Consider the following 16,581-nt stretch of genomic DNA (forward strand, 5'->3'; position numbering starts at 1 on the left):
TGGCAGACAAAATTGACCCTGGGACCATTACATTTTTAGTAGGTGTGCCAACACACAGGGATGGGAAATTTCACTAGAGTGCTGTAGGTACCAGATCAGAGGAAAAAAATCCAAACAAATCCATTTCTACTTAGTAAGGTCATATTCCAAAATCATTGCACAATTCCAAAAAAAAAAAAAAAAACATAGTAAAGCTGCTTGGGAGAGTAACAAATCATCTTACAGTATTTGATTTCTAATCTTACTCCCCCCAGCTCTAAACAGATTTTTAATAGATTCTGTAACAGTATTATGTAATTCCCATGAAGGTTTTTTCGTAGTTAATGTGCATGATTTCAATCAATCAATTTGATGTATTTTATTCTGCGGGTTTAACCTTGCTCCCGAACAAAGAACACGTCATACTAAGGAAGGTCCAATCAGTCCGGTCCATATCATTGCCAATCAGGATGCGGTTATGTTATCACTTACGACACAGGAAGTGACTCAAGCACGCAGCACACCCTAGATGCTTAAAACTGGACTGGCCTTCAAGGCCAGTAGTACTGCTGGGTTTTTTTTTCCCTCTCAACACAAAATTGTCAGAAGTGTTCAAAAGGACCAGATTATAGCAAAAAACAAACAAACAAAACTCAGTTCTATGGACACGGAGTTCATTTTACAGAAATGTAGCGTATGGAGGGCGGGGGGGAGGGGTTCTGTTTATTTCTACAAATGAAAGACCCTTAAACTATACCTATACGTTTCCTAGTTAGAAAAGACAAAGGAAACTTCCTGTGCCTGATCATTGTTTAAAGGTGCTGCAATTAAAGGGGTCTTAGGAAATTATTACAACAAGCCAACTCCTATGAATTGCTGATGTACAACTGTAAAACTATCCGATTGTACTTCTCATGCAGCTTAATGGGTAAGTATGCATGCCAAGGTCAAGCACTGCACTTGCTCACCCCTTATTTTCTGTGGCTTTGTTCAAAATGCAAACCACCAGTACCACCCTCTAGTGCCACCTAGTGGTTACATGTTATAAAAATGCCATGAACTGGGGAACCGGATGTTTGCAAAAAAGGAATTTCCAAAAAGTTTACCAACACTACACTACAACAACAATGTTGTCCTGTGTGGGCAGTGTAACAGTCTTAGTTTGTCACTTTTCCTGGGAAGATGTCCTTGTCCTAAACGTTACACAGAGACAGTAACACACTGTAGCTCAGTGCAGCTACAGTGTACAGTAGCAAACACTGTGACAATGTTAAGCCACAGGGTCCACAGTGATGAAGTACACTCGGAAGCCAAACGCATGGCAGTCCGGTCGCCAAATTATTAGAGAGATTCGGGAGAACTCGTCACACACATCACACTTTCTGCCGTACTATATGTATATGGCATACTATGCATATATGTATACTATATACACAAACACACACACACACACACACATATATATATATATATATATATATATATATACAGGCTCTGAGGATTGCAGTGTTAGATACTGTCCAGTCTGCAGGTAATCAGAGCACTGATTTCGTGGACAAAATGGCGAGCATCGCCGGGCTGAATGGCCTGTTCTGCTGTGCTGCTGGAATACGGAGATCAGGACTCAGCCCAGGATATGCCAGGGAATAGTAACAGAACCTTTGGGCACGGCCATTCTCCCAGAAAAACACAGAACGTCCTCACAACGATGCCACCCCGTACGGGCGCTGATGTAACACTGACAAAACAGTCCAGTAACACTGCGAGGACATGTTGTGTTAGCTGACTGATTTCAGGTTCATCTCAAAAAAAGAGACCAAAATCTCATTTCATTCAAATTTTGATAAATACAAAACTAGCTCAGGCAGCGCATTCAGACACGCATGACATTGAATACGATAATGGACGTCGTCAATAAAAAATGGATACTTTATTACAAACTTGATACGTATCAGTAAAATGTTTTCCTCACACATTACGCATATAATATGTAACAATAAATGTCAATTTATGTAACGATACAACATGTTACCATGTGACCTGCCTAATGAGCAGTGTAAGGTAATATAAATAAAATGTGAATTTATATTTGGTTCTGCTGGATGATTACCGATGCTGAAAATTCAGGATTGCAAATCAAACACAAACATACTGTATACAGACTAGACAAAGGTCATTTTTCTGACAATATTGACCCTAAACATGGTTTGCATAATCCTAGACTACAAAATTATACAAATCCAAAAATTCTTTATTGTAATTAGACGGTCAATAGTTAGATTCCTTCTGTCATCTGTACGCACCTTACAATGCGAGGTTTCAGTTGGTGCCAACTCCAAGCACGTTCAAAATCAGTGCATCCATTTCCATTTGTATTGTCCTTGGTCATAACCCTTTGTGGAAAGTCATACGATGTATCGAAATGGGAACATTTCAGGTTTTTGGCAGAGACAAAGCTTTTGATGTAAAAAAAAAAATACAAAGCTGGCTATCTAGTTAGTCATGACCCAAGAGAAAGTATCCTGGAATGTTAAGGTCACATCATCACTGTCCACATTTACATGAGATACTTTCATGCAGAGACAGAACAAGTCATTCAGATTTAAGAGCGACTGACTAAGACAGTGTGGATATTAACTGATCCAGGGACATTATTGGACTTCTGAAATCTATTCAATCTTATTTCTGAACAGCTGTGCAGTCCCCCAGCGCAATAACATTAAATTTAAAATCAAGCAGACCTGGCAGCACACTTTCTGGCCCAAATGCTAGCTTGCGCACCCCCAGGACTGTGGCAGGACTTTCCACCTATGAAGAGGAGCCATAAATTTGTGACTCAAAATTACAAAATGGGGAAGAAAATTTGGTGGGGTGAATAAATAAAGGGACAGTAGATTTTAACCAGTTACCATGACAACAAGTTAAATAATCATTAATGAGACTCCTTTAATATATATATATACTGTATAAGCCACAGGAATGCAAAAAAGCATTATGTGACGACATCAAAGGACAACATGGATATGAAAATGGTAATGATTTATCAAGAGTATTACATTAACGTTGCCAACGATGAATCTCCGAAGCTAGCAGCCAAATGTGTCGACTTGCAACAAACCAGAACACCGGAGAACTTACAGTCTCCAAAGCAGAGGGGAACTCAGCTGTTTTAAGAGCTCTCTCTTCCCACGCACTCAGCCAAAATTCAAAACCCACACAAACACAAATGCACTTTAAAGTGCTCAACAGCAGTGCGCGACCATACAGATAACTAAGATCCAACTAGGTCTAGAACAATTATCGGTAGTTTACTGTTATCAATTGCATAGAGGATGTGTGAAAACAATGAGAAATCTGCCCAGTGTATTTGAAAGTGAATGTATATTCAAAAGCCGAGTGAAAGGCCTTAAACATCTGACACCACCCACTTTTCCCTGTGCTTAATCCTTCCATGACCCATTTAAAAAATATAATAATTTGGACTTTTCCATGAGTCATACTGCCTTTCTTACAGAATTAATAAATGCGCAAATGAGGCAGTAGTTTAAGAGGACTGGTTTTTTTTACAAATGTCAATCCATACACTTGTGAAGTTCAAGCAGAAACAGACTGCATCCTCAGCCCATACACTGCGCACGTGTAGAGAGAGTGCACATCCCAACTTGGCCACCAGAGGGAGCCGGTGAAAACAACACTCATCCTTCCCATTGTCTGACCGAGGTTTAGAGTGATCGTCGATCACCATTGGCACTCCCTTTTCCTTTAGCTTGCTTCAGATTCCAACCGCTTCTCCTCCATGTCACCTCTGCCATCATGGTCAGTGGCAAACTCTCCTTTCACCTTCTCTTCTACCACCTCCTCCTCTTCCACCTCCTCCTCCTCATCTCCCACCTCCTCCTCTTCCACCTCGTCTCCCACCTCCTCCTCCTCCTCGGGACATGGCGCAGGTGGAGACGGCGCCTCCTCAGTCTTCTCACCCAGAAGTTCCACGGGGAGGGGTTTGGGCCCGCGGGTCCGGAAGGCCCTGGAGCTCAGTGCCCTGAGGAAGCTGATGGTGAGCCCCGTGATGAAGAGGGACCAGAGCGCCGAGGGCCCGGAGAGGCCCTGAACCTGCGCCCGAACCTGCCCCAGGGCCCGGGGGAGCAGTGCGTTTGAGACGCGCCGGACCACACCCTTGTCCTTCACAAGAGAACACAGAAAATAACTGCGTGCACATCCAAACCTGAGCAGGCCAGGTGCTGGATAAAAAGAGAACAAATGAAGAAAAGAGAAAAATATCCGCACAGTGGAAAAGACAAAGCTCCCTGTTTTTGTCTGACGAAGACCGTTTGTGGTCGAAACGTTGTAATTAAAATAGGCAGCTCTAATTTTCAAGTGTGAGGACATTTTTCTTTTTTTCCTTCTCCTTCACAAATGAGACCATACGCTTTAGCCACCATAATAACCTCCGACAAAAACAGACAAGCACTACACACCTAAGAAAATATTTCACATGGACCGAAAAACAAATGTCACAATTAATACAAATAAAAACCTCAAAAAGAAATATACGAATGGTACTGGAAAGTAGAAAAGGATAAAAGCATTGGATAACCACAGCATGCTGAATAAGTGCTAGAGGAGCAGGAGTAACTGACTAACTGTATGAAAGCTAATGCTAATGCTAATGGCTGTGACGTTACCTTGAGCCCGTGCTGACTGAGCATGCTCTCCAGCACGGGGTCGCCCAGGTGGACTGTGGGATAGAACTCCTCCACGTACTGCCTTCTCCACCACTGCCGGGGCAGCGACCTGTACCGACACGCAGGTCACACTGCTCAAAACGACGCACTGCCAGTCCCACGTTTCACATAAGATCTCACGTACGGCTGGACGCTTCCTTATTCCGAACACACGGGCCCTTTAAACTGAATTCTGTGAAGGTGCGGTCCTTCTGAATATTATTCCATGAATAAAGCGGACTCTCTTTAGCACACATGGTCTCGATGAGGTGCGCACAGCAGACAGATCTATGATAGCGAACCTCACAGTAACGCTAGCTTCGATAGCGACCCTCACAGCAACGCTAGCTTCCCTAGCCTCAGCAACACTAGCGCAGGAAACCTCACCCGTCCTCACGAAGCTCGGTGAACCAGTACTTGTAGAGGCGGGCCCGGATGAACGCTGGGGGGCTGTGGCTGAACGGGTATCTGGACTCCTCCACCTGGACCAGGTTAATCACTGGACAGAGGAAAAGGAAAATCAATACTTTTTCAGTTTTCACGCTCACCTTGAACTGTGTGCCCTTAGAATGAAAGTCTGTGCCCTTAGAAACTGAGTGTCTGATGACATCGCAGGCATTTAGCAGACGCTCTTATCCAGAGCAACTTACACAACTTTTACACAGCATTTTAAATTATTATTATTTTTTTTTACATTGTATCCATTTATACAGCTGGATCATACATACTGAAGCAATGCAAGTATCTTGCTCAAGGGTACAATGGCAGTGCCCTAACCCAGGATTTGAACCTATGACCTTTCGGATACAAGCCAAGTCCCTTACCCACTGTGCTACACTGTGCTACACATGACCCCCCCCCCCTCCTCACCGTCTCTCTTGCCCTGCAGGAGGCGCTGCACCAGGCCGGTGAACCAGGGGCTCTGCGCGTGGGGGCGAAGGGCGGCGAACCACATCTGCCAGTCCAGCCGGGGCTGGTGGGGGGCCACGGCCGGCGGGGGCCCGCTCACGTTCCCGGGCTTGTACATGAACTCGATCTCCTGGGGGGGGGGGGGATTAGGGGCGGAGCTCAGGCCTGACCATAGCCAATCAGCACTAGACGTGTGGTTCCCAGCCCTGCTCCTGGAGATCTGCCAACCTACAGATGTTCACTTCAACCTTAATTTGAGACACCTGACTCGACTAATTAGAAGCGCAACAAAATCTCCAGCCATTGAATAAGGTGTGCTTTGTTAGAGTAGAAATGAAAACCTGCAGGATGGTAAATCACAAGGAACAGGGTTGGGAGACACTGAACTGAACGCACATTCATCCAGCAGCCATTTTTAATTTATCTGCTGACGGGTGTCACCTCCAGTCAACGTTTCCATTCACAATGTAGATACCCAGCACGTCTCTGCGCTGCCAGCACTATGCCCATAACGGGGCTTTCTGATTGGGCGTCCCCTTACCGTCCAGGTGACCCTGTCCATGCTGCCCTCGATCACCACCTCCGGGCGACCCCCGACCCCCGTCATCCTCCTGAAGAGGCCGTAAGAGTTCACCAGCTGGTAACGAGCCACAGAGCTGTGCGTCCTAGCGACGGCTGGCCAGATCGAACCCTGGGCCTCGTATTCAATTAGTGTGTAGGGAACCTAGGCGGCAAACAGAAGGGCTGCTGATAAACATAACGTTATACAAATTTTTTTAAATACAAGCATTTTTCAACTGAAGACTCATTTTAAAATGGGCATTTCTGAGGGTGAAAAAATGCAAAGTGATAAAATCAGGGTGATGCAGAAAACATTTAAAGATGAATTTTTGCATTGGTTTGTCAGACAGCATAATGAAGTGGAAAGCACCTAGCAGAGAAGGAGGCAGATTATCAGACAAATGACAGGGACAGATCTGACCTTTTTATTGGAGGGCAACAAAAATAAACACAAGCTAATTAAGGCAAAGCCTGAAACTCACAAGGCAGCGTTGGCTTGTCTGAAAAACCTATTGATCCAAACCTGAGACCACGATAAGGCAGCGCTGGTTTGTCTGAAGAACTTATTGATCCAAACCTGAAACCGCGATAAGGCAGCTCTGGTCTGTCAGATGATGAAGGGTCTGGGGGTGGGGGGTGGGGGGTGGGGGTTGAGCGTCCGGGCGACGGGCGCGACTCACCGTGCTGATAGCGAACATGCAGACGGCGGCGGTGGCGAACACGGCCCACTGCGCGGTGGCGGTCAGCTTCCAGAAGACTCCGCGCACACAGGCGCACCTGAGGAGCACACACAACGTTCGGCTCCAGCAACGCAGGTGAGCTCACACACCCGGCACCAGCACTCCTGACATGTGACATCACAAACAGACTCAAATACACACACCCGCTCACAACACCACAGACATGGGCACACACAAAGCCAAACCAACCCATCTTAACCCTTTAAATTGTAAGATCACAAATATGTGATTAGAATGTTCTTAATTGAACATTCTAATGCTGATGTAACAATCGCTACTGGTGACTGAAAGCAATGTTCTAGAACACTGACTTACAATTCTGAAAAAAAATTCTAAAACAACCTACTCTTCAAAGGGTTAAAATGCAGATGCAGCCCTGTTCTATGACAACAAACATATACTTGCGTGATCATTTCAGGCATCAGACTCGACCAATAGCTTGCCACAGGCAATACACTTGGAGGCAGTAACAGCATACGCCAACAGGTTGTAATGAGCCTCTGGCATGTAACAGCCTCAGGTGGAAGTGATGCTTTTATACACGATATGCATTGTAACACTTATAAAATACACATAGCCCCAAAGACTCACTTGAACATGGCCTTGATGATTTCCCAGGTAAGAGAGAGCACTCCAGTCCAAATACTGGGAACAGTCACTGTCTTCAGAAACCAGTTAAACTGGTGGTAGGTAAATGCTACAAAGAAAAATAGCATTTGTTTCAAAATAAAGGTTTATCCTAAAATCAAAACGGTTAAGTTTGATGGCCCTAACCCACTCACTCAGATATACACACCAGTGTGTGAGGATACACTAGCCTTCTCCCAGTCGATATCCAGGCTGAAGTAGACCACAGTCAGGTAGGCCATGAGACCGCAGACGCACAGCCCAGTCAGTGATGCCAGCCCGGACGCCACGGCCTCAGGCCAGGCTAGAGACAACGATCACAGAAGAACCCAGACTTACAGGCATCTCCTATCAACATTACTGAATTACATATCACATGATCGGATTGTCTGTTCTGTCTGATCATAATGTGCTTTCTCCAGCCTCAATGAACAAACTAGCACTGGAGGAAGGGAAACAAACCTACAGGACAGAACGGTATCACACAGGGAGGTGGGTATCCTTGATAATGCATTACTTGGAGGCTGACACACAGGGTTTTTTAAACTGTGAGAATCATGTAAGCAGACCTCACAACACGCTCCTGTTTCCTTACGCTATAACACCAAACAATCTGATACGACACCCTGAACTCTACCCGCCTGAAGCGTGCACGCGGAAGGGCGTACTTTTAGACTCCGCCTTCTTCGCGCGTCCGATAAATGAGAGGACGTGGTCATCGTCCAGCAGGGAGAAGCACAGCGTGATGGTGAGGAGGTTGAAGAAGTTATAGTTCCCGGTTAGGATGATGAGTACCTGCAGCAGAACCTGGACACGGGATTAAAATGTCATTAGCGCGCATAAAACAGACGCACTATGGAACAAAATGGCGCATTTTCGTACACACCTGCAGGTAGAAGGCGCCCAGCCGCAGACACCTGACGGGCGAGAAGAAGAGGAAGGGCACGGCGATCTCGATGACGAAGGTGCCCACCACGCTGAGCTTCTGCAACCAGACGGGCAGCTGATGGGCGTACCAGGCCAGGGGCGTGGGGATGCACTGGGTCTCGTAGTGGTAGGTCAGAGCTGTGGGCGAGCAGAGGGACCAATCAGGCGGGCAGGATCTGTATGGTTCCTCAGTAATCTCTGCCCATTTTGTCAACTATTCCAATTTGCCACAAGGACTGACACCCTTGACACGCCTCTGGATCCAGGATCATCAGGAAATCCAACATTCATACTAAATCTCCTAACCTCATCATACTTAACCCTTTCAAGAGTAGGCTTTCTGGAATGCCTTTTCAACATCGTAAGTCATTGTTCTAGAACTCCATTGCTTTCAATAACCAGCAGTGATTGTGACATCAGCCTTAGAATGTTCAGTTAAGAACATTCCAATCGTGTATTTGTGATCTCACACCTTGAAGGGTTAGAGCTGATTGCGGAGCCTGTGAGTGTTAAACTGACTCCGACGCACCACGCACCTGTGAGGCCCCACCAGGTGGGGCAGCGGCTGGTCAGCTTGACCACGCCCGAGGCGAACATGAGGCGGAACAGGAGCCAGCGGGCCAGCCAGAACGTGACGCCGTCGTGCTGCCGGGACGGGGACCCCCCGCGGGGCAGGGTCAGGGGGGCGATCAGAACCGCCAGGAAGCCCGTCTCCAGCAACAGGCTGTCCCTGAAACCACGGGGATATCCATGACAACCCCACATTACCCACAAAACATTTACTCCCAACACCTCTGACATACACTAGTGCGCGGTGCACTACTAGGGATACACTAGTGCGCAGTGCATTTTCGACTGGTTCTGAAATCACAGAGTAGATTCACAGTCCACTGATTACAGGAGCGTGCCAGTCATAGCAGTGGCGGAGCTGATCAGGTTATCTTTTTTTATGAACTGAAACAAATTATGAACTGAAATCAATGCTATGTCAAACTATGACGTCTGAGGCACCAACACTTACCACTGGAAGTACAGAAAAACCTGCCCAACCTGCATAAAAGGAAGAAAAACATTACTACTGTTAGAATGCTGGCTTTGCATTTATCAAAGCCCCTACCCAAGCACCATGGAGGGCTGGTCATGGGCTAACAATGTTGTGAATAAACACATGCTGTACAGCGAGCAGACTGCGGATCACTAATAGAAATTCTACTCTGCCGCTCTGAGTACAAGAAAAATGTAATACAGGCCTTCCAAAAGATCTTGTGCTAGACCAGTAGTCAACGGTAGGAAGACCTAGAGTTTTGTGTTGTTTGGGCTTCAGCTAAGATTAATCAAATATTTTATGTTGGAAGAAACCCAAAATATCCCTTGTCTCAAGTTCAGACTTCTTCCCAGGTGCCCAGGTGGGGATGGCCTGAAGGACAATCTGCTGCCAGTTCAGGACCAATATGGCAGACCTCTTCTGCTACATGTGGCTGTCAGACTATTCGAGCAGCGAGGGCTACACACCTGAAATAGGGAGAGGTAGAGCACCCACAGGCAGAAGAACACAATGCTGTTCCGCAGGGGCTCCAGCACCATGGCCCCGAGGCCCAGGAGGGACCCCAAAATGCAGATGAGCTCCATGCCCTGCTGGGTGTCCAGGCCAAAGCGAGGGCCCAGCCACAGCAGGGTGGGCGAGTCACGCAGCTGCTCCAGGAGGCTCTTCCCGGTGTAGCGCAACTGCCAACGAGCCGGCAGAATTCCATCGTTACCATAGAGACCTGGTGGCGGAGACATTGGCTAAAAGTCAGTTGAGGAGTCTGGACTAAATGCAATCGTACTACATGGTTGCAGATCCTGATAAAACAGCACTGCCTAGGATTTAACAAGATTTCACAGACCCAGCTATACACTGATTGTCTGCCAAGGTTTACCCATTTTGGCTAAGCTTGTATTCCAGTTTTATATGAAAGCTAAATCTTTGTATCTTATTAACTTCTACAGCACACAGTAATAAATAAAATGATTTTTTTTTTTTAATTTAAGCAGTCAGTTCAAAACCAAGAAACCAGGAGTGCATGTGCAATAAACTTATTTAATCGACCAAATAAGTGAGTAATAACGGGAAAAAAACGCAGACTCAGCAGCCTTCCCGGACTATATGCTTGAGAACAGATGAGCAACAGTGCTTGTGCAAAACCACAAGGGGTGGACAAACACTTGAAGGCTTGCGAGTGATCTAACCTAGCTTTCCAGCTGTTAGGCTTCCCGGGTAGGCAATTTGTAGACAGACAACAGGCTGATGAGCCAGCAGTATTAGCTTTGGTAAGAAAGGAACTTCGAATTACATGTAGTTAGCTAACTGTGCTGGCCATTTTAAATAACTGGCTCGACTTTTCCCCCCGGAAGGTTGCGTACGCCTAGGAAACTTAGAATACCGTTATTTTGCTATGCAGTTGCTGGTTAACTAATTTCAGCTTTCAAAATTATTTCCAACTGATTGTGATTTCACCTGTGAAGGACAGTGACGTTATGTTTCACATCTGAATTTTTTTAAAACTCCGTCCGTGCATTCAGATGACCGCCATACTGGAAGCTAACACAGTGTCATCGCTTACCTGGTATCTGAATGTACAGGGATGCGAAGGCAAACATGTAAATAACGGACATGCTCCACAGAAACATGTGCCGTGGAAGTCTAATGTCTCCCATTGCCATGTAATGGAAATAAAACGGCCGTATGCGCGATAGTTCGCCAGTTAGAAAGGTACGGCGTATCAAGAAGAGAACACAGGAATCATATCTTTCCGTTCCAGACATCCAGCATGGACGAAGCGGACGAAGGCACGAACGCCTGTCATGGATTCTATTGGCTACACAAACTGCGCGATCTTTTGACGTTTTACTGCGTAAAATGTAGTAATAACTGGGAAAAGTAGTTCGTTCGGTATGCGGTTTAATCGAAATTTTTAAATAGCTTACAGCACGGATGTTGAACGTCTACTGTGCACAAAGTGTTACGTGATGTTGAACGTTACATGGCTTTGAAGGTTATAATCTGCATTTAACAAATGATCTGGAAAATAATTATCTATTTTCTATAGATAAAACATTGTCTTATAATTACTGAATAGCGAGTGGGGTGTAGGTGAATATAATTTTGATTAATTTGGTTTTAAAATATAAGGTTTGCAATGATTTCCATTTTTGGAAATCTGTGTGACACCCATATGAGACTGAGAAGCTAAAATCACAGCATGTCAACATTTTTTACATGCAAAATTATGAGGCGTACGGTGGAAAACAGTGACAATAGCAGTTTAATTCCAATAGGGGGAGTGATTCCACAACAACGGCCCTAAAGTTCAGCGGGTGACCAGGCACCTCATACATTTATTTATATTTATTTAAGTGAACATTGGGTGAAAATTCATAATAAAGGGTGTTGTCTCGTTGGTTGAAGACCTGGCGTCCGTATCACAAAAGAAGCTTAACTTGGTTGAGCGAAGTCCAGGTTAGCCGGCTTAACAAATCCTAACCGTGGCAATCGCGGAGAACCGGTATCATGATCCTGATAGTAAACTTGCTCTCTCAACCCAGGATTTCCGACTGAAAGTATCTGCGAATTCACATAAAGGGGACGATGTTTGTAACAACGAGAAAATAGCGCAGAATCGTGGCGACATTGCATTATGTCTGTGAGAAAATATTTATGGACTGAGCAGTAATTGTGTCTATCCTTCTAGCTGCAACCCCAGCGGAGCCAAGAGATCTTGGCAGCAGGTCAGGACTGAATACAAGAGCATAATTCAAAATGGTAAGTGGCTCAAAAGCGTCACTGGCCACTTCACATTTAAAACTGAAATTTTGTCAGGGCTTCATGCCAAATACCACCCGTTTGAGTGATACAGAACACGAAGGATCGTTTATATCAAGCTTTCCCTGCCAGGGACTGAGACTATGACTTAAAGGCAGAGAGATCAAAGATGCAGTATAATGGATGAGTCTTGTCAGGTAATGTATGATCCAATGTTAATGGCTACGGTTAATGATTAGCTGTGGTCCTCCTTTTTAGGTTTGCAATATCTTGTCTAATACTGTACGTGCTTCGATGCTACGCACAGCCTGAATTTTACAGTTGGTATTGCTTGCTGCCAACAGGGAAAAAAAAAAAAGCAAAGGACAAGGAAACTATTGGGGGCCGGCCTCCCCCAAACTGCACCCCTACGGAGGAGTTGGCCCTCTCCAATGACACGGGCGCGCCCATTACAGAGTGGGGACCCAAAGGGGTGTGTGCTCCGACCCCGGTGCTAGCAGCTCCAAACAGGGAGCTTTCTTACAGGCGTATGTGTGTGTGTGTGATGATGATGCTCAACAGCTGGGGTACTGGTACATATTAGTTACTCCTCTTTCATTTACAGCTCAGGGGACTACTGTGGTGCCTTTGGAGCTGCCAGCACAAACGCAAAATAATTTACATTACATTATAGGAATTTAGTAGACCCTCTTATCCAGAGTGACTTACACAACTTTTACATAGCATTCACATTGCATCCAGTTATACAGCTGGACATATTCTGGAGCAGCGCAGGTTAAGTACCTTGTTCAACGGTACAACGGCAATGTCTTACCAGGGAATCGAACCTGTGAGCTTTAGGTTCCAAGACCACCTCCTTACCCATTATAGTACACTGACATCCCAGCTAGCACACAATGTTCTCACAATGTTGCCGCCAAGTAGTGGCAACGTTATAACATTGACAAAGCCTGCCAGCAACATTGTAAGATTTTGTGTCAGCCGGGATCTGTCCCTATCGTTAAGTGCCTGACTTGCGCAGAAATACCCAGATGGCTACCTGCTTGCACTGTCATCCGTGCTTTTGCCCAAGAGACTTGATTTGATTTGCCTGGATACTGTGAAAGATCGTAATGACCTTTGTTGATCTGAGTGATTCGGTCTTTGCACTTTTGGAAGTGAGGCTGTGAGACACGGTCACTAATTACACAATCAGAGAGCAAGGTGCTCGTTGGAGCGTAACAAAATGACAGTGCTCCAGAGAGTTGGGAAAGCAGAATTCCCAAAGCCTAGGACACTTGAACAGCTGATGAAAGCATATCAAACACTGGCACAGGGGGTTCACAGCACAGACAGAACAGTAAACTGTTAAGTGTTAATGTACTAAAACATTCATCAGAGGAACTGTAGAGGAGCTTAGTCTTTTTATATCATCTTAGTCTTTCTCACTTCCTCACATTCTACTTGATGTTTTTTAAAGATTGTGTTAAAGACTGCAAAAATAGGACTTCACATATAGCTGTAACTAAGACTACATCTATTTTCTATTTCCTCTTAAGGCAGGCTTGCTGAACCAGCTCTGTACCCTGGTCTGTTCTCTTCCCTCTGTCTACTGTATTTTATTTTATTTTTTTAAAGTCAAGTTTAGAAAAATTAGCTTTTAAGCTCTAGCCCTTTAACTTAGAACTATGTGTGAATGCCTGCGTGTGTCCATATGTCCATGCTAATTTGTCCTTGTGTGAGTAAGTGTGTTTGTATCTCCATGTGGGTGTACACGTGTATTGGGCAGCAGTGTAGTATAATGGGTAAGGAACTGGGATTGTAACCTAAAGGTCACAGGTTCCTGTGATGCCTGTAATGTAATGTAAACATCAGCGCCTAACTAGTCTAACCACCTCTCACCCAGCCTTTGTCAGCAGCATTTCCCAAATTCGAGATTCCTTTGGAATACGCCATCAAAAAAGTGCTTTATTTCAATGGGGCTTTTGGGGGGGGTTTTATGAGGAACTGAAATAAGATTTAATCTGGAAAACCTGCTTTGCAGTGCAGGTGGTAGTTGGTCCCATTGCCTTCAGTTAACGGAGGACAAGATGGCGCCCAATCTCTTATAAAACATCTGTTCTTGGCCTGGCCCTTCACCCCAAAAAATGTGAAGTGGATTTACAGTCAGAGCCAGATAATTGTAGTGCAGTTCCCTGCCGGGTGGGGGGGGGGGGGGGGGGGGGGGGTGGGGCTTGAGGTGGAGACATAGCACAGTATGCTATGTCATTTCCATGTGTGGGTCCCCAGGGGGCTGGTTCCTTATTTTATTAACCTTATCACAGCAACAGTAACACGCAAGGGTGTAACTTTAATTTGAATATTGGGGGGGGGGCACCATACACATTCTCTTTAACATGCTTCCCACACCACATGACTGGTGCAGTGCCAGCATAAACAAATCTACTCTTCACTTGAGAGATCAGTAGGAGAAGCAAATTATTTTTGTTTAGTTCTGGTGCTGTAAACCTGTACCAGCCATCATTTTGTTTGTGCATCCATGTCCTGCCAGTGGCCTTAAAGTATATGTATTCATTCCCTGGGATTTTATCATATTTAAATGTATTCACTAATTCATTACACCCATTTATCAGGGACTGCTTATCCTGAGTGTATTACAAGGTGAAAAAACGAAAATGCATTCGCCTGATTTTCAACGTAATCAGACAAAATGTATCCTGTTTTTCCAGACAGGTAGCCTAATATTAAAAGCATGCCCAAGGCACAGTGTTTAAATAGAAATATTCATTTATAGGTGAGATATAGGAAATAGAGAAGCCTTATCTGAATGATCAATTTCCCCCCTTCTTAGCTTTTAAGTGTAAGAGTGAAGTATACACTTGGAGCTTCACTTCATTTAAAGGATGAAAAAAAAAAAAAATCCTGAAACTAAAAGTTAGCACGTGTGACAGGAGGTGGACCTCTCATTTCTGGAGGCACGCCGTCGCGTCAAATGACTGGGGACACACTGACAGCAGTCTGTCCCAAACCCATGAAGAAGAGCAGGGAATTAATGGCTGAAAACAGACTGATGAATGCATGCCACGATCACTATGAATGCTCCGTCTGAAGTTCGCAGCGCTACTGAAGCACGGTGGATAAAAACATTTCAGCATTCATCAAAATGTTGCGACGTTCCCACGACCCTACTGGTCAAACACCGGCTTGTTTTGCACACTGGACAATGGCGCATGCTGTGTACGCACACCCCTAGACTGAAAACTGAACGCCTGATTGACCACGTTAATTGTGTGCGATGATCTGGGCAGCCCTGGCTCTGAGCATTGTGGGTAACTGCTGTGGCCCGGTTCACTTGTTTCTGCAGTGTTCGAAATATGGAGGGTGCTCTTGTTTTGAAGAGCTGCCAGGGTTTTTACAAACGATTGAAGCTGAACCAGCTCCACTAAAAAGGATGCCTCATTTACCAAAAAAAAAAAAAAAAGAAGAAAAACCTCTTTGTTCATTTGCAAACAACCTATTTTAATATTTTCCCTCAGGAACAATTCCCATCTACTTTGTCACTGCATTTTCTTTGTAACATCAGAAGGAAAAATCCTAATTTTTAAAACTTGTGCAGGCAGATAACAGCTGACACTGTTGTACTTGGTTTTCATGCTGTCCTTTTAAAAATGTGTGTAGTCCCATTGTAGTGAGTTGTTTGTACATCATCCATCTCAAGAACAATTACAAAGCATAAACCTGTAAAAGGCAAGTGCAGCCAAATGCTTGTCCATCACGTGAATTATAGACCCAGCCCATGTTTGCACTCTATGGGCTCTATCTTACACCTGGCGCAAAGCGGCGCCAAGCGCAACGCAAGTGTCTTTGCTAGTTTCAGACCGACGCAGTTGTCATTTTCCCGTCCAGCGCACACTTAAAATAGCAAATGTACTTGCGCCCATCTGAGCGCCCATGGCCGGGCGCGTTGGTCTTAAAATGAAGTGTGGTCAGGCGCTTTGTTGGCGTATTGCTATATTGAGGCAGCGGAAATCGATTGCGCGATCAACCAACAAAAACCTGGTCTCAAGTTCATGGCGCAGTATTTTACTGTTATTTTAAGGGTGCATTATTAAGATAGTAATATGCGCCTACGTAGGCGGGTGCACAACCTGGGCTGATCCATTTTGTGATTTCACAGCAACACCTGCTCCAAACGGTTCAGTGATCCCCAGTTACTTATTTGACTGTGCATTTTTTTGATAAAATCAGGCGATAAAGTCTGCAGCTGTGGACTGCACATGTACCCCTTTGTTACAATGGGTTTTTTTTTTTTTTTTTGTGGTCTGATACAGTAGAG

General features: G+C 45.0%; 1 protein-coding gene across 1 annotated transcript; it reads right to left on the minus strand.

Moving 5' to 3' along the window:
* Positions 1–1,883: 1,883 nt before the first annotated feature.
* On the minus strand, positions 1,884–11,315 carry LOC118231095 (lipase maturation factor 2-like). The gene is made up of 14 exons (XM_035424577.1): positions 11,068–11,315; positions 9,977–10,230; positions 9,486–9,514; positions 9,001–9,194; positions 8,424–8,602; positions 8,206–8,344; positions 7,707–7,841; positions 7,502–7,607; positions 6,851–6,947; positions 6,151–6,333; positions 5,571–5,739; positions 5,088–5,199; positions 4,662–4,770; positions 1,884–4,158 (listed from the first exon to the last, which is right to left on the minus strand). Exons 1-14 carry the CDS (start codon positions 11,267–11,269, stop codon positions 3,742–3,744), a joined length of 2,325 nt encoding a protein of 774 aa, XP_035280468.1. The 5' UTR covers positions 11,270–11,315; the 3' UTR covers positions 1,884–3,741.
* Positions 11,316–16,581: the final 5,266 nt, after the last annotated feature.

Source organism: Anguilla anguilla, chromosome 7, assembly GCF_013347855.1.
Source record: "Anguilla anguilla isolate fAngAng1 chromosome 7, fAngAng1.pri, whole genome shotgun sequence".
NCBI lineage: Eukaryota > Metazoa > Chordata > Actinopteri > Anguilliformes > Anguillidae > Anguilla > Anguilla anguilla.

Excerpts from the sequence above, each read along its gene's own strand:
- LOC118231095 (XM_035424577.1), bottom strand. The coding sequence starts at position 11,269 with ATGTCTGGAACGGAAAGATATGATTCCTGTGTTCTCTTCTTGATACGC. Across the intron at positions 9,195-9,485 it reads GTTTTTCTGTACTTCCAGTG|GGACAGCCTGTTGCTGGAGA; the intron begins GTAAGTGTTGGT and ends CCGTGGTTTCAG. Across the intron at positions 4,771-5,087 it reads ACCGAGCTTCGTGAGGACGG|GTCGCTGCCCCGGCAGTGGT; the intron begins GTGAGGTTTCCT and ends GTGTCGGTACAG.